This window comes from Psammomys obesus, unplaced genomic scaffold (genome assembly GCF_907164565.1).
Source record: "Psammomys obesus unplaced genomic scaffold, mPsaObe1.curated_primary_1811, whole genome shotgun sequence".
NCBI lineage: Eukaryota > Metazoa > Chordata > Mammalia > Rodentia > Muridae > Psammomys > Psammomys obesus.
Window position 1 is genome coordinate 8,618,454 of NW_026590062.1, and position 21,744 is coordinate 8,640,197.

At 51.0% G+C, this 21,744-nt stretch overlaps 1 protein-coding gene across 2 annotated transcripts; it reads left to right on the forward strand.

Moving 5' to 3' along the window:
- The first annotated feature begins 1,120 nt into the window (after positions 1-1,120).
- Tbx3 (T-box transcription factor 3) lies at positions 1,121-15,306 on the forward strand. Of its 2 annotated transcripts, XM_055605706.1 has the most exons (10): positions 1,121-1,138; positions 1,818-1,982; positions 2,193-3,349; positions 4,870-5,137; positions 6,073-6,132; positions 6,392-6,538; positions 8,317-8,393; positions 9,459-9,616; positions 11,096-11,766; positions 13,210-15,306. In XM_055605706.1, the coding sequence occupies exons 3-10, from the start codon at positions 2,958-2,960 to the stop codon at positions 13,669-13,671; spliced, it is 2,235 nt and encodes a 744-aa protein (XP_055461681.1). In that variant the 5' UTR covers positions 1,121-1,138; positions 1,818-1,982; positions 2,193-2,957; the 3' UTR covers positions 13,672-15,306. The 2 variants fall into 2 exon arrangements, with proteins under 2 accessions (XP_055461681.1, XP_055461682.1); XM_055605707.1 differs by lacking the exons at positions 1,121-1,138; positions 6,073-6,132 and having other exon boundaries at positions 1,757-1,982.
- The last annotated feature ends 6,438 nt before the right edge of the window (positions 15,307-21,744 follow it).

The window sequence follows — 21,744 nt, forward strand, 5'->3', positions numbered from 1 at the left end:
GAGAGGAGAGACGGCGGCGAGTCAGACTAAGTCCACAGAATGACTCTATTCTCATTGGCCACATGTGGCAAAGCTCAGGGCGGGCACCAACCTCTCTTAACCTTGTACATCAAAACATGCGAGACTGTAAAAGCTCTCGTGGCCTCAAACGTTCTTCCCTACCTAGAAGAGGGAGCTGCTGCCTAGTCAGTCACCCAGTAGCTGCCAGTTCTGACCTGCAGTTGGTGTGTGTGTGTGTGTGTGTGTGTGTGTGTGCTGGATGGGTGGTCCTCAAGGGGAAAAAAAAAATCTAGGCGCAAATGGTCCACACGGAAATATTCAAAGCTTAATCTCTAGGCCCGGAAACCAGCCCCTTTTCTGTTCCGTGTCAAAGCAAAGAAGGTCTTGTCCCAGGAAAACTAAAAAAAAAAAAAAAAAAAAAAAAAAAGTGAGATGGCCCAGCTCACCCCCACCCCCAAACAAGGACTGAGGTTTTGGGGGACTCCGGCATAAACTGCAGTAACAGCGTCACCCTATCAAAGTCTCATCAATTTGCCTTCCTCCCCAACCTGGGATGAGCAGGGACCAAGCCTCCCGACCTCTGAGGGTAGGGCGGTGGGGTGCGTTTCACGGTTTGTTTTACAAATTCGCCCCCGACTTGTGCCAAGATAAGTCCCCGGGGTGGAGAAGGAACCGAGGCTCCGGGAGATAAGAGCGATGCCTCGGAAAGATACGAGGCTGAGGCACCTCCCCCAACCAGCTCTCCCAGCCGAGAGCGGCAGCTCCCCGCCTAGCTGGACGGGGAGGTGAGGGCAGAGTCTTGGGGGGTTGGGGGAGTCGGGGGAGACAGGCCCACGGTCGCTGCACTCACTTGATCCAGCGGCTCCGTTTTCTCTACACCCACACCCCCATCCGGGTGGAACGCCGGTATCCGCCTCCGAATGGAAGAGAAACTGGGCTCAAAAGGGTCAGTAAACACAACTAAAAAAAAAAAAAAAAAGAAAGAAAGAAAGAAAAGAGGGAAAGACGGAAACAAAACGAGCAAAACGAGTCCGGATCGCAGAGCGAGCGTAGACTGGGCCGGGCGCGCAGGCCTTGTACGTGTTTGCGTGTGTTTTTCCGCGTGGGGCTCGGTCCCAGTGTGTTGGCGCGCGTTCGGGTACGGATACCCAGGGGGCGTTTGGGTCTCTGCACGTGGCTGCGGGTGGGGAGCGCGCACCGGGGAGGGAAAGGTTTGTGGGATCCCGTAGGCTGGCGGCTGGAGAAGCCGGAGCCCCCGGGCGCGTGAGCTAGAGGACTAGACCTAGAGGCGGCTCCACGTGGGGCTGCAGAGCCGCGCGAGCCTGGAGCTTTTGTTAAAGGCGCTTTGCTCGGACGGGAGGCTCGGCGGCCGGCTCGGCTAGCCCGGGGCCCGCGGGAGAGGGAAGAAGCTGCAGATCTGCACGGAGGAGCGGTCGCGGGCTTCTCGGAGCGCGCGAGAGGCGAGCGCCCCTGCCCGGCGCCTCGGTTGCCGGGCAGGCAGCCTGGCTCCCGCCCTCGCTCCCTCCCCCTTCCTCCCTGGCCCTGCCTCCTCCCCGGATCCCCTTGGCTTGGATGGCTGAGGCCTTTCAGACGTTGGGCTGAGCTGAGGAGCCCGGGCGAGCTCTCAGGCTTGTTGGCGAACTCTCCTCTGGAGCAGCCACCTAGAGGCGACTTTGGTGCGCGCGGCGCCCCGGTGGCTCCCCGCCCTCCCCTCTGATCATGTTGACATAAACGCAGGACAGGCCGTAGTACCGCGCGGCGCAGCGACGTTCCAGTTTCCGACACCTTCTTTTTATAACTCGGCTCTATTCCCCCAGCACTCGACCTGTGAAAACCACGCCTATGAAGCCACACAATTGGTCCGAAAGCGTCAAAGAGCCAATCAACAAGCCTCGGGCTCCCGCAGCCCACAGCGCAGCCCGACAGTCCAGAGCCGCCGAGCAGACGCCCGGGGAATTCTAGAGGCGGAGGAGGGTGGCGAGGTGCTCGCTTGCTCTCTTTTTCTCTCCCTCCCTCTACTCGCCTACTCCAGCTCCCAATCACTCCTCTCTCTCTTCCTCCTTTCCTATTTTTTTTTTTTTTTTTGCACCCGTCTTCTTGATCCTCCCTCGCCCTGCGCGCCGGACGCTGATATTTTTTTTTAATTTATTATTTTTAGGAAGGCGATTTCGCTCACGTTTTTTTTTTTTTAGCCCAAGGAAGACAGCCGAGTCCCCGAGGCAGGAGATCGCAGGCACCCTTCGGTCGCCACCCAGACACTGCGCGCAGCTCGGAGCCAGCGAGGAGGAGCGCGAACCGAAGCCAGCTTCCCAGTTTTGATAGCGCCGCTGGAAAGGGGCTAAAATCGTTTGTTGTTGTTGTTGATTTTTAAGGAGAGACTTTTCCTCCCCCTCCTTGATCTCGCTGCCTGCGAAAGCCAGAGTCTAGCTCAACTAAGACGCCTCCTACGAGAGAGCCAGAGAAGAGATAGGGGGCGGGGGAAAGGAGACGAAAAAAAGGTTAAAAAAAAAAAAAAGTCTCGGAGAACCTTGCGCTTTGGCAACAAAGAGCGTGGGAGCCGGGGAGCCACCCCGGGAAAGGGCTGCTGAGTCTATTTCCAGCTAAGCCACAGGGCTCGGGCGTCAGTCGAGCCCCTGCTTGCTTCTCGCCCTACTGAAACCGACTTCCAGGAGCGGCTTTTCAAACACACTCCGCGCACCAGGACAGCCCCTGCAGCGGCGATGTCTCCCGATCTGTCGCCGCGTCCTCTCTAAAAGCGGCATTCTCTCCCCCAAAAGACACTCCCCCTCCCTTTCGGACGCTTTCATTGTAAATCGCTCCCCTTCTTATTTTAAACAAAAACAGAACTATGTGTTGCTGTTGAAATTTTTATTATTATTATTATTATTATTTTTGAAAAGCGACAACAAAAGCGGAGCCAACCCAGCAGCTGCGGACTGGTTCCCTGTCTGGAGTGGATGAGCCTCTCCATGAGAGATCCGGTTATCCCTGGGACAAGCATGGCCTATCATCCGTTCCTACCTCACCGGGCGCCGGACTTCGCCATGAGTGCGGTGCTGGGCCACCAGCCGCCTTTCTTCCCCACGCTAACGCTGCCTCCCAACGGCGCCGCCGCGGCGCTCTCGCTGCCTGGAGCCCTAGCTAAGCCCATCATGGATCAGCTAGTGGGGGCTGCGGAGACTGGCATCCCTTTCTCATCCCTGGGACCCCAGGCGCATCTGAGGCCTCTGAAGACTATGGAACCCGAAGAGGACGTGGAAGACGACCCCAAGGTGCACCTGGAGGCCAAGGAACTTTGGGACCAGTTTCACAAGCGGGGTACAGAGATGGTCATTACGAAGTCGGGGAGGTGAGTAATCAGTGGGGGACCCCCTCCCTCAAAATCAAAAGTTTTTCATGTCTCCTTTTGTCTGTCTCTTAAGACAGTAGATTCTGCCTTATTGGTACGTTTGGGACGAAAACTGCCTGTCCCCCGACTGTGTAAAGACTCCAGGGCTCTGCTTGAGGGTCAGAAAGTTGGAGCCTACCTGGGCCCCAATGCATGGTTCTTAGAGACCCGTATTCCCGGTTTCCTACAGAATACTGGGTGTTTTGCGTTGAAGGAGACGCGGCCAGCTGACATCTGCAGCACCCTGTTGCAGGGAGCGCATTTGGAAAGCCATTCTGAAATCACCTTTATTTCTGTTTGGTTTTTGTCTGTTTGATTTTCTTTGCCAAGACAGACAGTTAAGCCCCCCTTGTACGGGGGTTGGAGACCCGTAGGGATTGGAATCCTTGAGTCCTTCCTACTCTTCAGCCTAGTCTCTGGGACTGAAGGGGCCTAAGCCTGACTGTCTGAGACAGAGCGAAATCAATGGAAGGGCGAAGGACATTCGGGTTTCTGTTCCCGTTGCCTTCTCCTACGTCTCGCAAGTCCAGGGACGACTGAGCAGGCGATTTTTATATTTAAGGTTATGCATGTAGACCCAAGGAACCCATGAGGATATGCACCCCACTTTTGTGTTTGATTATTATTAATACTTTACATAACGCCGAGTGCCCTTGCCTGGCCAAAACAAGGAGAGGGCACCGGCCCCAGGACTTAAAACCCCTGGTTTAAGAGGAAAATACGTGTAGGTAAGCATTGAGGTTTATCGAGATACCAGTTAAGAGGGCACAAAAACAAAACCCCACTTCCAGCCGCCTTCCAAACTACTTGAGGCCAAAGTTTGGCATGAGATCTTTCTCCAACCCACAAGACATTTAGTCGGTTTTCATAACCGGGGACTTCCTTTTAAGTCAAAAGTAGGGAAAGCCAGCACTTCTGGGAAATTAAACAGCAGAGTCTTGCAGTGGCCTACAGAGTAGAGGAATGTGGTTTGCAACTTAAATCACGAATGCGTTACCAGGCCCAGGCGCTTAGCCTGCCTCCAACCTGAGCCAGCCTCGGTCCATAACTGGGCATTCATTTCCCTGATAAGTTTTAATGTTTTCTCATCAGCGGGCATGTGGAAAATCCTAACCATTATTAACCACAGTTCCTTAAGACCCTGGCTTTAGCTGCCTCAAACTAAATATACTCATCATTTCTCTTTACAGAGGGCAATCCAAACGGCCACACAGACAAACATGCTTCTTAAAGAAATAGTAAATCCTCTTAGAGAGAAAAGGCTGCTGTAATTAATTTCATTTGAGGCTTGGGATAGGAAAACGATGTGAAATTGAGCATATTTTTCACTCACAGTTGCCTTACAGAGTCCCTGGTCCCAGCGAAAGCCTCAGGCTTTTTTAGATAGTGCTAAACAAGCCAGCCGAGGTCCTGAGCCGTTTACCCGGACTTATTTATCTATTTCCTTTTTTTGTGTGTGCGTGTGTGTTTTACTCTTGTAGGCGAATGTTCCCTCCATTTAAAGTGAGGTGCTCTGGGCTGGATAAAAAGGCCAAGTATATTTTATTGATGGACATTATAGCTGCTGATGACTGCCGATATAAATTTCACAATTCTCGGTGGATGGTGGCCGGTAAGGCAGACCCCGAAATGCCAAAGAGAATGTACATACACCCGGACAGCCCTGCTACGGGGGAGCAATGGATGTCCAAGGTCGTCACCTTCCACAAACTGAAACTCACCAACAACATTTCGGATAAGCACGGATTTGTAAGTTTCATTGACTATCAGTAAGACTTACCAGGAGGTAGGGCTTCCTTGTAAACTCTCAATTTGGGCCCAGACACCTCTCTGGCTGCTGGTTGCCAACTTTGTTCAATTTGCAACCTAGTTGCAAAGTAGATTTTGGGGGGCAGGGGTGGGAGGGGGTGTCTTGCTGCCTGGACAATGCAGAGACTGACATTCTAGAAGAATTTACCGGAATAGCAATCAAAGGTCTTGGATGGGTGCTGGATCTGGAGGTGTAGAGACAATACTAAGAATAAAAAGTTGTGAATCGATTTTTAAAGATTGGGTTCGTTTTGCTTACAAACATTAATATTATTATTATTATTATTATTATTATTATTATTATTATTATTGAAATCAGCCGTGTCATTTCTTGGGAGAGTTGGGTGTTCGAAGCCTTGACCGCCTTAGTTCAAGGCTGTGAATGCAATTTTTTTTAAAGTATATTTGCTTTTGCTAAAAGCGATTTGGACTTGGGTGAAAGTCAGATGTAATAGGAATGAGCTTAAATCTTTAGTGTTTAAAAATAATGGTCCGTGTGTACTGGGGAATGCATGAGGGGATTCTGTGAGTGAGTGTCTTTAGAGACTTACCGAAAAGACTTGGATTGCCTGTGAAAGTCAGGCCAGAGGACCTTTGCTTGTCCCCTGCCCCTCCCCAACATTTCAATAGAATAAACAAAGTGATAAGCGAGGAATAAGCAGAAAGATTAGGCCCAGGAAGACGTGAATGGCTCGGAAATATCTAAAGCGGACAGGGATTGCATTTGAAACCCTTGATTTGATTAGGGCATAAATATTCCTCTCTGGAGCTCAGCCTCTCAAGGCCTTAAGTGGATTGGGCTTGTCAATTAGTGGGCGCTTAAAGTACTGAATCATTTTGTAAATTAAAATGCATGTTTTTCTCTATCTTTTAAGACTTTGGCCTTCCCAAGTGATCACGCAACGTGGCAGGGGAATTATAGTTTTGGGACCCAGGTAGGCTAGGGTTCAAGGTACGAATGAATATGTAGATGGCAAGGGTGGGGTTGGGGGGCTCGATTTAGATGCTGAGGAACAATTTGGAGTCTCCGGAAGATAACATCTGTGGAGTGAAATGTACCCCAGGAGGTGGGCTTTGGACCCAGGAGTGGGGACGCTCCCAGCTTGGCAGGGGAACCTAAAATTTTTTTTGTACTGTTAAACCATTTCCCTGCTGTCTCTTTTAATGTGCGCGTTCCCTTCCCTGCTTCTACAGACTATACTAAACTCTATGCATAAGTACCAGCCCCGGTTCCACATCGTCAGAGCCAACGACATTTTGAAATTGCCGTATAGTACGTTTCGCACATACCTGTTCCCAGAAACGGAATTCATTGCCGTGACTGCCTATCAGAATGACAAGGTAACCCAGGGGCTTTTCTCTCTCTCCCTTTAAGCTTTCTTGCCTTCACGAATGAGAAAGTTACCAGGGCATTGGCCAGAAAGTCTGGAATTTTCTTGTGTGATTTGACCTTCTGGGGAGAGGCCTGATTCCTTTGAGGGGGAGAACCAAAACTCTCAGCTGGGAAACTGATGCCTGTTGTGTTATAAATTGCTATTCCAGTCCCAGCCCCAGGGGCTGGTCTTCTGGCATTTCCTAGTTCATCCTCTTCAGGAGGAAGGGTAAAAAATAAGAGTACTGGAAGGAACCAGCTCGCAATGTAAGGTGGAAAGCTGCTGGGATCCTGTCAGGAGAACCTGAGTTGAGGTGGGCTTTTTCTCTTGTAGCCAGAAATCCTGGAGAGATTATTTGTGTTTATTACTTTTTTACGCTGCTGCTGCTGCTGCTGCTGGTGGTGGTGGTGGTGTGTGCACCTTGATAAGGGCTCATGTTAATTTGATCTCTGAGGCTTCCCACTTAAAGGTGGACATAGTCACTAGTTCATCTTAAAGTTTTTCCTCCTTGGGCCTGAACCTGGAGGTTAAAAAGGGGGCTCCCGAATGAGGCCACACCTGGAATCTGCAGTTCTCCTGGCCTGAAGGTTAGATAGAACACAGGCCCAGAGAAGAGTCTCTATTGATGGTGGTGGATGGGAAGGGGTTGAGGACCCCTGTTCCTCTTCGCTTGAGCCTTGGAGCCTAGGGAGAGTTCACCAAGCAATGCCTTGTACTTTGAACTCACGGTCTCTATCCCTGGCCCCTGTCAACACTGATCCTCACATTTCCTAGGCTGAATGTCAAGTCACCAGCAGCTCTTTTACTTGCCTCATGCAAAACCTGATGTCTGGCATCCTTTACTTTAAATAACAGAACCTAAAACCAACACACAGCTTTCCACCTCCTGGTAACTGGATATATAGTTTGCCTACCAAAAGAGGAGATTTAAAAGATTACAATCTGTAAAAGGCAGGCTCCTCTAGATAGACCCAGAATCCTGTGAAAGTTACATCAATTAACTTGGCTCTTAAAAAAAAAATCAAGGGCCAGGGGTCCTTCTTTACCTAATGGTGGTGGTGGCAAATAAATAAATAAATAAATAAATAAATAAATAAATAAATAAATAAATAACATAAATAACATAAATAAAAACAAATATTACCAGTGACCATTCCTTTCTTTTAAATTTGTAAGTCTTCAGTATGATAATTTCTTTAACCCTGTTCATGCCTCTGTGTCAGGGGGGAGGAGTGTCACTTTAGTGCAAGGTAGTGAAACCCCATAATTAATTTTACTAGATTCACAGAAAAGGTTTTGGTGTATGGTGTGTGTGAGTGTGTGTGTGTGTGTGTGTGTGTGTGTGTGTGTGTGTGTGTGTGATGGGGTGTTGGAAAGCATCAGGAAATAGCATTTTAAGATACTTTATAATTAATTGATATGTATAACAGAAGTCTGCTAACTCATATCTATAGACTGCCTCTTGGTTGCTTTGAAAGAGTCTCCTTTCCAAATCTAAACTGTTCAAAGGAGAAAATTTCTTTGGATAACTTCAGAGTGTAATCCTTGCTTGGCTCCCTAGAGCACGGAAATGTTGCTACAGTCTTTTTTGGTATTTCAGCCCCTTCCTGTCTTCTTGGAGTCACCTTCTCTCACTTTTACCTGGCCCATCCCAGTGACTGAGAAGTGGGATGGGGGGGGAACACATTTAGAACATTCTAGAAAGTGAAGCTAAAGTTTATCTTGCTTGTGTGTCTTCTCTTCTAGATAACTCAGTTAAAAATAGACAACAATCCTTTTGCAAAAGGTTTTCGGGACACTGGGAATGGCAGGAGAGAAAAAAGGTGAGTAGAGACTTTAATTTAGGGGAAAATTGAAGGAATTTTTTTTTCCTAGGCTTGAACTTGGATTGAAAAGGATGGGGAGGGCGCCAGCTCCATAGTGGCCTCTTGGAGAACTTTCTATGCTACTTACTGCTTTAAGGGAACTAAGTTCTGACCAGACCAGAGAAAGATCTCAAGAGTAACAAATTATAGCGATGCCTATTAATGATTAGTTAATTGGCATTCATTCTGAGCAAGACCCAAGAAGGGACCAAGCCATTACCAAATTCTTCTGGAATCTTTGCAACTTCATCTCTCAGATTGCACCAGCCTGGAGCTGAGGCCCCTTGAGAAATCCAGGACTCCTCCCCCCCCCATGGGTCTCTCTGCAACAGGTTTTTGGTTTTTGTTTTTTTGTTTTGTTTTGTTTTTTGCTTTAAGCAAACAGCTGAAGACTATAGAAAAAGCCATGCTCCCTACTCATGTCCCTTTTTAAAGATTTTTCTACACACCAGAAAATCATCTACTAATTTTTAAACTTTATTCTCTTGGGACTGACCATCAAAAAAAGTAATTTCTAAGGCAGGAGTGGTAGCACATGCCTTTAATCTCGGAAGAGGCAGGCAGAGATCGAGGCCAGCTTGGTCTAGAGAGCAAGCTACACTGAGAAACAAAAACAAAAGATAATTTCTAATATTGAAATTAACTGAAATGCCAATTAATGTGAACTGATGAGCGCTGAGGATAGTGAATGATTCTTGCCCATTTTAGCCTTTTCTGTGCAGGGGTTTGGTGGGCTGGGTGAAGGCCAGTTGTCTGACTGTCCCCAGCCAACTCTCACCTCTGTCCTGAGGTTTTAAACAAATTTCCCAGGCCATGTTTTTTCCTAATACATAGTCCCCCAAGTTAAACAGCCAAGAACAATGCTGGAGTCTGTGTTGTTTGGCCACCGTGTGGCCAGCACATTTCACAGACTTCACGTTGAGTGGGGTGAGGTGTGTGCCACTCCGGAAAGTGGGGGGAAGAAAACAAGGCAGGGAAGTGTCTGTGTTGTTCTCTGCTGATGGGCATGGGCCTCTGTCACAGAAAGCAGCTCACCCTGCAATCCATGAGGGTGTTTGATGAGAGACACAAGAAGGAGACTGGGACTTCGGATGAGTCCTCCAGTGAGCAGGCAGCCTTCAACTGCTTTGCCCAGGCCTCCTCTCCGGCTGTGTCCACCGTAGGGACATCCAACCTCAAAGGTAAGCCTGGCATCCTCCCTGCTTGCTGGACTCCAGGTTTTCTTGGCCCTGAGGCCTTGGAAGTTAGGAAAGGCCCTGAGCCAGCAGGCTCACTTTGGAAGATGTAGGCCTTTCTAGACTCTGCAAACGGGAGTCCGGGAGTCATTTGCAGTGAGGACAACTTAGGAGAAATCAGAACACCCTCCCCACATTCTCATTTGACCTATGTGTGTATGTGTCTGTGTCCCTGTCTGTCTGTCCCGTGGTGCCCTCTTGGCAAAACAGTTTCACAAGTCACTTGAAGCTCCTCTCTGTCCCTCTGTCTGTCCTTCAGTCTCTGCTCCCTCTGTCTTCTTTCCACTCAACACTGTCCAGCTGTTGGTCAACCTCCAACTGAATTCTGGGAAATGTGTTGTGCAGGGAGAAGGCCTGGGATCCCCAGTCACCTGGCAAAGAGAAGGTGGTAGGAGAAAAGCCATAACTGACCTGAGGGAGGAGGCAAAGCCCTTGAGGATCAGCTCTGGGGAGGTGGGGGTAGGAGCGGAAAAAGTGGTTTGACTCTTGGGCCAGTTTTCTGTTTGAAGAGCAAGTAGCATTTATTTAGAAAGACAGCTCTCAACGGGAAGAAACCTATTATTAAGTGAAATAAAACGGAAAGTTTTTTTTATGTCTTCAATCCATTTAAGCTTTTAACATAAAGTGGGGTTCATTTTTCTTTTTTTTCTCTCTCTCTCTCTTTTTTTTTCCTTCTCTGGTGGGACACCCACAGAGGAGGGTGTGGTGGAGGAGAGATGAAAAAGTAATGAAAGACCAGATTGTCCCACAGCCTCCTTAGGAACAGAGACACACATCCAAGGCCCCTGGGGAGTGTGTTAGTTTCTGCCTGTGCCCATTCAGGTGTCAGGATTCTTTCCAAACAAATCCTTCCCAAATTATTCACAAGTTTGTGGAAGTGCAAGACCCCTGTTGTTCTCTGAGCCTCAGACTCTGAAGGTAACAGGAATGTATTCCAGCCGAGTTCTTGGTCACGAGTTTTCATCTTTAAAAAGCGGAATTTGCAATCCTATAGAGAGATTCGAGGAGAAAGCTTTGGCTAGGTTGTAGCTTTCTTTCTGGTTTTGTTTTGTTTGATGGTAGAATCATTACAATAAGAAAAAGCTGCCAGTTGGGGGCCTGGCTACAGGAGATTGAACGCACTGGCATTCTTCTTGAATTTAAGTGTAGAGGCGTCACCGTACCATCGACCCATTTTACAGACAGAAAGCTGGGAGTGGTGCTGGGGCGCTTGCCCCGGGGTTAGACAGGCAATGGCCTGCCCACTGAGGAGTCTTGTTTTCGAGATAGTCTCACTCTGTAGTCCCAGCTATCCTCCTGCCTCCAGCGCCTCAGTGTTGGCATGCCAGGCATTGTGCCACCGCGCCCTGCTGGGAGGTGGGGTTTAAGCTAGGAAAGGTAGGAACTGACCACTGGTTCCCCTGGTGTATTCCTCTTCTCCCCAAGATCTGTGCCCCAGCGAAGCAGAGAGTGACGCCGAGGCTGAAAGCAAGGAGGAGCACGGCCCCGAGGCCTGCGATGCGGCGAAGATTTCCACCACGACGGCCGAGGAGCCAGGCCGCGACAAGGGCAGCCCGGGCACCAGGGCGCAGCTGTTCCCCGCGGAAGCCAGCCGGGCCCGCGACACCGCGCGTCTGGACAAGGCATCCCCAGACTCGCGCCACAGCCCGGCCACCATCTCGTCCAGCACGCGTGTCCTGGGAGCGGATGAACGCAGGAGCCCCGGACGTGAAGGGCTGGGCGCCTCCAAGGTGGAGGAGGCCCGTGCGCTGCCCGCCAAGGACGCCTTCGCGCCACTGTCGGTGCAGACGGACGCCACCGCGCACCTGGCGCAGGGGCCCCTTCCGGGCTTGGGCTTCGCCCCAGGCCTAGCCGGCCAACAGTTCTTTAATGGGCACCCTCTCTTTCTGCACCCCGGCCAGTTCGCCATGGGCGGCGCCTTCTCCAGCATGGCCGCAGGCATGGCGCCACTGCTGGCCACAGTGTCCGGGGCATCCACCGGCGTCTCGGGCCTGGATTCTACAGCCATGGCCTCAGCTGCTGCGGCGCAGGGATTATCCGGGGCTTCGGCCGCCACCTTGCCCTTCCACCTCCAACAACATGTTCTGGCCTCCCAGGTATTGCTCCTGCCTGCCCGCCCACTGACAGCCTCTCTCACTCTCTCTCTCCCCCACCCTCTCAGCGGAGCCCCTTGCCTAGAGTGTTAGATAATAAGCTATAGTAATAACTATTGGAATATTTGATTGACCCTTTGCAGGAGTTGGCGCCTGCCTTACTGAGCAATCCTGACTCTCCTCCCCCAAATCCTCCTTAAATTGCTTCCTGTAAGTTAGGCAGCGCATGGCTTAGCGCCACACGGTTAGCACTGTGACAAGTTTGGCTCATTTGATGTATCATCTCCGGCCCAGAGAGGTTGAATCCCTTGGCTCAGGTCACACAGCTGGTCCCCTGGTAGAGCTGAGCTCGTCTGACACTGGGGCCTCTTTGATTTCATCTCCCAGCCAACATGTTTCTCTGGAGGCTCATAGCCACTGCTCCCCCAGGAAGCGACTGGGGTGTGTGGAGGGCAAGTGACTAACTCCTTGGGTGAGAATTTGGTCTGGGATGACCAAGCCCTCTACCTAGTTCAAAGCCCCCCCCCCTCCCCGACTACCACCCTCCAATCAGGCCAGCCTATTTCCAAAGGGTTAATGGGTTATGCACTCGTGGGAAATGTCAAAGAAGGGAGGGACTGGTAGTTGCAGGCGTGTGTGTGTGTGTGTGTGTGTGTGTGTGTGTGTGTGTGTGTGTTTCAGTTTTAGACAGCTGTGCCCAGGCACTGAGCCTGGAGAGAAAGGTCTGGACCTGGTGGGAAGCTTCTGAGTTTTTTTTTTTTTCCTGCCTACTCTGACCTTTTGTTTTGTCTGAGCATATTCGGCTTTCTTGCCTGAGCCAAAAGGCACGTGGTCCTCCCTAATGGGAGAGGAGGGAGCGGAGAAAGGGCTGGCTTCTAGCTTAACTCCAGCCGGTTGAAAATCTCCCCAGACGGGCAGGTGCCAGGTGGAGGAGGGGCGGCCTGAACAGCCGAGTCTAGTGGCATCTCTAGCACTGGGGCACAGGACACACCCTAGGCTCTTGCATTCAAATTCTGCTTCTGTGTGGGTTTCTGCCTCCGTCTCCCACCTGGGGTGCCTGCTGTCCTAATATTGATAGCTAACCCCTTTTTGCTCACATGGTCCGGTTCCCTGGCGTTTCCTTTCACATCCTTAATTTTTCTTACTTGGGAAAGCTCTAGAGGACAAAACTGAAGACACTGTGATAATGTGCGCCCTCTCTGAGGCCATTCAACAGGTGTTTGCCCTAATGGGAACTTGCTAATAGCCCCAAGGGTCAGGCACCGTGGTTGACATACTGTGGAAGATTTAATAGCCGGGCAGTCGCCAGTTTTCTAACCCCTTAGTTTAGAACGCAACCTAGGGAAAGTATTGTCACCCCCCTCCCAAATCCCCCCCAAAAGAAGCGGTTTGCCCCAGATGGCAGGATCCACACCCTCTAACCCTGTGTTTCTTTTTCTCCTCCAGGGCTTGGCCATGTCGCCTTTTGGGAGCCTGTTCCCTTATCCCTACACGTACATGGCTGCGGCGGCGGCGGCCTCCTCGGCGGCGGCCTCCACCTCCGTGCACCGCCATCCTTTCCTCAACTTGAACAGCATGCGCCCCAGGCTGCGTTACAGCCCCTATTCCATCCCGGTCCCCATGCCTGACAGCAGCAGCCTGCTCGCCACCGCCTTGCCGTCCATGGCTTCTGCCGCGGGGCCCCTAGACGGCAAAGCCGCCGCGCTGGCAGCCAGCCCGGCCTCGGTGGCCGTGGACTCGGGGTCCGAACTGAACAGCCGCTCCTCCACGCTGTCCTCCAGTTCAGTGTCCCTGTCACCCAAACTCTGCTCCGAGAAGGAGGCGGCTACCAGCGAACTGCAGAGCATCCAGAGGCTGGTCAGCTGCTTGGAAGCCAAGCCAGACAGGGCCTGCAGCGGGTCCCCTTAAAGACAAAACAAAACAAACCGCCCCCCCCCCGCCCCTGCCCCAAAGGTCTCTCCATTCCAGTTTGGTCAAATCTGCCAGTGCACTTTGTTAAATGTAAAATAAACCATGGGCCTTCCACGTGAGGTGAGCCGCATCCCTTTCAGTTTTGTCTGGATAGGAGTCCCACACTCCCTCCAGAGAGCGTGCTAGAGACCAGAGGCCCGGTCTTCCTGGGCTGTGGAATCTGGCTGAGACGTGGGGGTTGGGGTGGGGGAAGGGGGCAGAGAGGCTTTTCTGTCCCGAGCGACTTCAGTGGAGGCTGGTGTGAGAAGTTGGGGCTGAGGAACCAGGCGGCCAGGCAGCCAGGGGAGCGGGTGTTTGAGAGACATCGCCCGATTCTCTTTTCTCCCCCTTCGTGTGTCAAGTGGAGTCAAATATTTTTCTCCTAAACAAGCAAACAAAACCAAAATGGGGGCAAAGGAAGTCCCATGGAACTGTCTCTGAAGACTGAAAACTCAACGATTGCTGAGTACCTTTGCTGGGGAAGGGAGGGGAGGTCAGCGGCCTCGCCTGGTCTATATTAAAGGAACCCTGTGTCTTTTTTTTTTTTTTTTTTTTTAATATTGTGATGTTTTAAGGGCCAATACTGGTCTCTCTTTTTTTGCATGTTACAGTTTTCTGGGTTTTATTTTGGACGTTTTTGGTTTTTTTGTTTTTGTTTTTTTGCTTCTACAGAAAAACAATGTAAGTCCCTTCATCTTCAACCCTGCTTAAATCAGCAACCCGGAGGAAGTGGGGTGAAAGGGAAGCTTTGGGGGTGAAACCAATCGAGTTAATTTTATCTAAGTGCTGTAGAGGGCCTCGTGTGCCTGCCGGACCATTAGATCTCTTAACTGTATATGCAATACCAAGGTTTTAAAAAGAAATAATAAAGAGGAAACACGACTATTGGACAAAGTATTTATGTAATTATTTGATATCTCTTGTAAATAGGTGGAATATGACAGCTCAGAAACTTAAACTTTAATTTATTGAATTGTACATAGCTGGTTGTAAATAGGACTGTTACTGTCAGGTTTTATTCTTGTTTTGCCTTTTTGGTTTTTATTTCCAGGTTAGGAGATGGCTAATCCACACTAACATAGGCTTTTGATCCTCCATCTACATGCTTTCAAGTAGAGGTGGCTGCAAAGTTTGTTTGTTTGTTTGTTTGTTTGTTTTTTAAATGTCCAAGAGCTGGTGGAGGGGGGCGGGGTTGGGAGTTTCCTATTTTCACCAAAATTGGGGAGGTACTGGCCCTTCCTGGCTCCACTTGAAATTCCCTCAAGTCACTCCGGGGAAGGCTGAGCTTGCTGTGGGAGTGAGCTCAGAGGAGGCTGCCATGTAACCTTCCTAATTTTTCATAAATTCTGGCATCTTCTAGCCCAAGTGAGGTTTGCCTGCCATTGTTCATCTTGGTGTTTTGGATTGATGTACAGAGAGTGATTCAGTTCAAACAAACGACCATTAAAGGCAAAACAAAACAAAAAAGTTAAATAAAAAACGAATAAAAAAATCCATGAAGGCATATTTTGTGTTTAGTCCTTGATGAGTTTCTGTAATTTCCCCCTCTCTAAAAACATCACTGAAATTTCAATAAATTTTTATTGGAAATGAGTTTGGAAGTCGTGTTAATGATTTCTTCAAGAGTGTCTCTCGAAGTTGGAAAACTAGAAGGGAATGGTCTTCCTGCCTGCTCCTTCAATAATAATTAAAGACCCCCCCCCCCCAGCAAACTAAAATGAGATGCCACTCAAGCTGAAAACAAAAATCAAAAATCCCTTGCTCTGGCAAAGGGGGCCACACCGATTTGAAAATATTTTCTCTTTAATTTAGGGAGTCGAACGGGAGAGAAAAGTGGCCTGATTAAACTTTGTAAAGAGGAACTTCGTATACTTCATTTTTAATGGAAGATTTGCCCGGTGTTCAAAGTCGGCTCCCCCCCCCCCCCCCCCAAACCCCCCCCCCCACACACACACACAGGAATCCGACCAGAAATAAGCTCTAGGAAGGGTTTTCGTTCTTAATTCGTCTTTCCCTTTTCTGACACGCATCACAAAACAAATTCCGCCTGCACCCACGGACCTAGCGCCTGGAAAGGCTAAGCAGACTCCCTTGCCCACGGACCTTGGGGGTTAGGGCAAGGCCAAGGAGGGTGCTCACCCGACCCCACAGTTGCACACTTAGTCTGGCCGTGAGGAGGCAAGGTGAAGCCCACAAGGAGCAACTAAGGCAAAAGTCACCTAGAAAGCTGACGTCTGTGCCCCACTGCTTTTCCCCTAACCAGCCCCCAGGCAGTTAGGCGAGTTATCTTTTTGAAGTTCAATTTATCTTTGAATCTTTAAAAAAAAAAAAAAAAAATAGTGGAGCCTCTGTCAGTCTCTCGGTCTCCCAACCCTCCAGGCTCCTTGGGGGAGGGGGTGGCGGGGCTCGAGGGACTGCCCTCTAAAGTTAGCCCTTAGGACTTTCTTGCCCCGGGGGCCTTGACTCAAAGACCCAGTCGGAGCCTGCCTGGCGGCTCAGTGCCCCCAACCCCCATCCCGGAGCCCGCCAGGCCGGCCCTGCGTCCCTGTCACCTTCAGGCCTCTTGAATGGCGGGTCAGGAGGGGGGCCCCTCCCCTCCCTCCTCCTGTGTTTGGAAGAGGATCCAGCCCTAGACCTGGTGGGGTTGGGCGCGGCCCCCATTTTCTAGCCCAGGCACGTGGGGACCCCCACTGCTTCTCCCCAGCTGTCTGGGGGGAGGGGGGTGAACTACCGGAGAGAAGGGACTGGAGCGTGCTTACGGGAACCTGGACACCAGAGAGGCCGGTCCTCCCTGGGACCCAAACCCTCGCTGTCCGCCCTGGGAAGGTGGTGGGTGGCTCACGGCCTCCGGCTGCGGGAGCTCCCAAATTGGGGAGAAAATAGCTCGGTTTCAAATGCGGAGAAGGCAGAAACCAAACCAATCCAAACAGAACCTGCTTGGCTTTCTAAGTCGGATCTCCTCCTCTCTGCCTTCCTCCATCCCCCAAATTTGGGGACAGTGCCCAAACCTGTCCCCGGCCCCTCCTGGCTGGGGCTTCCTTCCTCCCTTCCTTCTTTTCTTTCCTCTAGTCTTCTTCTTCTTTTTTTTTTAATCTCCTTTGTATCTTATTTATATATGGGGCTGTTAATGTGTAACTCTTGTGGCGCTGATGGACCGGGGGTGACCCGCTCGCAATCTCTCTGGATTTCTGAGCCTATTACTCACCTGGCGCCGGTCGCAATCTCGCCGCGGGCTTTATGGTGGCGGCGGCGGCGGCTGCCGAGGCCACTCAGGGCCGGCGCCTGGCTTTTTTTTTTTTTTTTTTTTTTCTCCCTGGCTTCGAGTGCCACCTATCTGTCTGACCCACGAATGCGCCCCGCCGTCCCGCAGCCGGCTGGGCAGCGCCTTCGGGGTGCTGGAACTTGGGGTCTTCACCTCTGTTACCGTTTCTCATCACACCACCCCCGATCTGACGTGCTCTCCCCAAAGACAGCCTGCCCCACCCCCACCTCACCTCCTCACCCCGGTCGGAAGAAGAGCCAACCCTTTCATCCCTCTTTGGGCCTCAGATGAGATCTCTAAGGGATTTTTTTTTTTTTTTTTTTTTTGGAAATTTAAGGAGGGGGCTGTAGCTCCTTATTCTCCTTGTAGAAATGTGTAGACACGGGGTTCGGGGGGCGGGGGGTGTAACCTGGATTGAGAGGAGCAGATAAAGAGAGACACCTCCTTGAATTCTACCCACATGAACCACTTTCCCTTTGCCGAGATGTTTGATTTTTGTACTATATAAACTCCAAATTTGGGTGTTTCTCTTTTTCCTCCTGGTCGCATCTACAGGGACACAGGAAAGCCAGGGCCCCTGCAGCCCGCCTGCAGGGCTCAGCGACTTGCCGATCGGTGGGTATAAGGTGATGGATGCGGGGACCGGCCGGAACTCTCCGGGCGCCGGTCCGCCCGTGGGGATTTCCAGGCCGCGCTGGCGTCTCAGACTGGACAGGAGGGGTTGGGGTCACTCTGTTGGGCTTTAAGCTGCGGGTAGAGGCGTCCGGGTTCTTCCTGACCTCCTGGCGCTAATTGCAGGGGCCGAAGGGCGTGCTTGGGCACAGGCAGGGGTCGCGACCCCGCAGTCAGTCCCTTGCTCCCTGGGTCTAGCTTGTCCTGAAGTACCCAGCGAGAGGCGTGCGGCGTGTAGGCGTGCACAGGGTCCGTCTCTGGACCCGAACTGTCCTAAGACTCACCTTTTTAGACGTGGGTGAAAGTTCCCAAGGTAGGTAGGTGTAGGCCTTTCAAAATTTTCCGTTCAAGGAAAACCGGAGCGCTGACCTTTCCCTTAAGCCAACAGACAGGCTCCTTGGGGCCCTACAAGACGCTTGTAACCCTCCATCAGAATACTTTCTGCCTCGCTGGTTGCTAAATTTGGCCTTCTGGCAGCCAGCCAGCTATGGGGGGGATTTGTGCCCCCCCCCCCCAGTAGTGGCTTACAATCTTCTATATGTAGCCATAGACGCTGAGACCTACAAGGAGCATTGGGTGCTGGCACTCTGAGGCCAGGAGTTGCAGGTGTTAGAAAGGAGCCATGTGTGTGTTTGCGTGTACTTGTGTGTGCTCCATCTGTTGATGTCTCTTCCAATTTGGATTTAGGAGTTTCATTCACAAGACAGTTCCGGATGTAAAACGCACTTGGTTGTTTTATAATCAAGATGCGTATAATCAAGAAATATATGTTGCAGATGTGAGCGTTCAAAGCCCACATAATAACCACGATAGAAATCGCTGGCGTGCAAGGGGCGTGCGCATGTGCGCGCTCGGGGCGGCCGGCGCACTTTTGGGAAAAGCCGCCCGGTGAGGTGAAGTGACCTCAGCCACCCTCACAATTAACCCTGTAAAGTGCGTTCGATTTTCAGCCTTGTGGTACAAAGCAGATAGGAGGCACAGACCGATGAAGTGATTGACCTGAGCGGGGAGGGAAGAGGGTGTAGGTGGATGGAACGGCAGCACAGACCAAGCAAAGCAATCTTACTCTTAACCCTCAGGTGTTGCTACCTGCAGTCCCGGATGCAGAGAAATGGAGGGTGTGTTTGGCGTTGGCTACTTTCATTCTTCAGAGGGCGGGATTGTGATCTTGGTGTCAGTCTGTGGTGTAGCGTCAGAGCTTGCCTTTGGTTTGGAATGTCTTTTTCCCTCCAGGTGAAGACTTAGGGGTGAGGTCCTGTAATTCCAGATGGGTGGAATCCCACGCACACTTAAATCATCCTCAGCCAAACACGAGATCTGCTCAGGGTTTACAGTCTGTCTTCCTTCTCCTGCCGGCTCAGGGAGCACGCTGTGCGTCCCAGGCTCCCAGCCTCCGTATCTGCCATCGTTCTCAAAGGCCTACGGCTGGATAGGTGCTGCAGGTGGAGGTCCTGGGAGGAGAGTCCTTGCCCTTCACTAGCTCATCCTGTTCTGTTTCTACAAAACCTCTGCAAATGCAGTTTTTCAGGCCCCCTATTTGCATCTATGCGGCTCTAGTTGGAAGTGGAGGAAAGAGAGCTCTACTGAGAAGCCAGAGAACATGGCAAGGACCAGCCTCCGGGCAACACAGGCCACCCACACTCCCAAGCTTGGGTCCTGCAGCAGCCTATCCTGGTCTGTAAACAAACTGCCTGCCTGGGCAATACAGTCTGAGCCCTGGACATGAAGTGCTGGGGACCAACCTGAGGACATTTTGATTCTCGGTCTCCCGGTTTTGGTTTAACCTGAGGAATAGGAGACAAAAATGGGGGGCTATGAAGGGTCCTCTGAGCCAGAGTACCAACTGCCGGTGCCACCCGGCCCTGCCACCGTCTGCCCCAGTGCTAGGATCCCGGGCGGCCCCGGTATTGGCACTTTAGAAATCGGATTCCCCCCCAGCACTTCAGTTTCCTGGTAATACCCGGGCTCTGGTTTCCAATTACTGAGTTGCGTCCCCAGAGCAGTGGCTTGTTCTCCCCAGGGCCTCAGAGCCAGCTCTGGACTTGGGCTTCTCCAAGGTCCCCAAGTTTCAAGGACACTGTGGGCACCAAACTGATACTCGGGGAGACCTTTCTTTCTCACTTTTCGCAGATTGTCATTTTTCTCAACCTCCAGTTGCAACATCTTGGGTGATTTAAAAAAAAGTCTATTTGTGCCTTTCTTCACCTGGGCCGTGGCTCCAGCTGTCTTCAGTTCTCCCAACCTGGCAGGGAGCCTTGGGGAAAGCAGGTTTTGAAGGCCGGTGACAACAGTGAAGCATCCAAATAGCGCAGGCGCCACCCCTCACCCTACAGACCCAGTCCACTGTCCCCAAGGCCAGCTGGCCATTCTCTAGAGCTGGAGCTCACCCACACCTTCAAAGAGCCCCTGAAATTACACACAAAACGCCATTTACAGATATGCATAGCTTTTCAAAAGGACACTAGAATTTCAGATTCTCTGTGATGTATGACTCTAACCAAAGATGCACTCACTCACTGCTCGGGGACACTAAGCAACCAGGCTGGGGACCTTTGGAGACCAGTGATATGGCGCTTTCAGCTGGGGTCTTGCCTGAGTTGAATTTAACTTTAGGCTCTTCCCCACCCCCAACCTGGAAGGGCTGCTAATTTTGAAGCTGAGGCTTGGGGAGTGTGGGTGCGGTCAGGCACTGTTGATTAATTAATTATATTAACTAATCAGCCAAATGATTATGAGCAGCCATTATCACCCCCAATGAGTTCTTTGCTAATTTCCTGTTTCAAGGGTCACCCTCCCTAGGCTAGCACAGGCAATAAAAGACAACTACTTTTCATAAAACAAAATTACTTTTCACTAGATGCCAGGATGGAGGGCACGGGGAACTATGGGGGGGTTGAGAGGGGAAGGTCTTCTTATGGGGACATTCCTAGGGTCCCAGCTCAGAGTGGGGTGGAGTACTTGGCTTCCACTTTCATCACCATGTGTCAAGGTTCGGGTGTCGCCAGGTTTCCTCTGCTTTTTGTCCTGAGGAAATTTGAATTTTCTCTTTGAGGTTATCTTGTTTGTGACAGCCTTTCCATGTGTAGCCCAGGTGAACCCCAAATCTCAAGCCTCTTGGGTCAGACTCCCCAGAGTTCTGGACCCCAAACTTGCTCCAGGAAGACATGCCCTGGGTTTGGGTTTGACTTTGGGGAAATACCTGTGTGTATGTGAGAGGCAGGTTACTTGGGGGCCTGGGGATGTCTATGTGAAAGTCAGAGCAGAGATGAGAAAGAACCAGGAACCATTTCAGTGCTATGTAATTCCTTTTGCCTTTGTTACCTAGACCTAAGCCAGTAACTACCCCAAACCTGTATGTGGGTCCAGTCTACACATGTCCAGGGACCCCTCTCATTTTGAAGGCACAGATTGGCCTGGGTGTGTTTTCTACCTTTCTACCTTCCTGTGTCATTTGAACTTTTCATCCAAGCAAACCTACTTCAAAAATACATGTCCAAGGAAACACCCTAGACACCGGATCAAGAAGCAAAGGGGCCATCGTCCATACTTCTTTATTTCCTTCTGATTACTCGTAACTGGGAAGATCTCTCCACTACCCAGTAGGTTAGCCCAGGCTCAGGGAACCCTGCTGGGTCCTTCTCAGCCGCAAGATTTATTTCAAAAAGATCATCCGTGAAATCGGAAGCTGCCTGCTTGACTCAAGAGCCTCCAGCCTGCCCACCAGACACCTCCATTCCAGCCCCTCAAGACAAATTTCTCACCAACCTCTAATACACTCCAAGCCTGTCCCCAGGATTTTCTTGAAGGCAAGAGTGGGTGTCTGCCTCTGTGGGCGCTGAGGACACAGGACCCTTGCTCTCCCCTTTAACAGGACCACTTTGGAGATGGCTGGAGTCGGAGTGACAGCCTCTCTCCCACCCTCCCGCCCCGCGCTGGCGCTTCACGAATTCTTCTGCACGTTCGCCTCCAGGTCAAAAGAGGACCCACCAGCAACCTAACTCTACCTGAGCTGCTTCTAGGTTCCTGGCCTGGAAAAAAACTAAGAGCAGTTGCGGCCAGCATGAGCTAGGCGGCCACAACTTCGCTAGGCCGCTCCT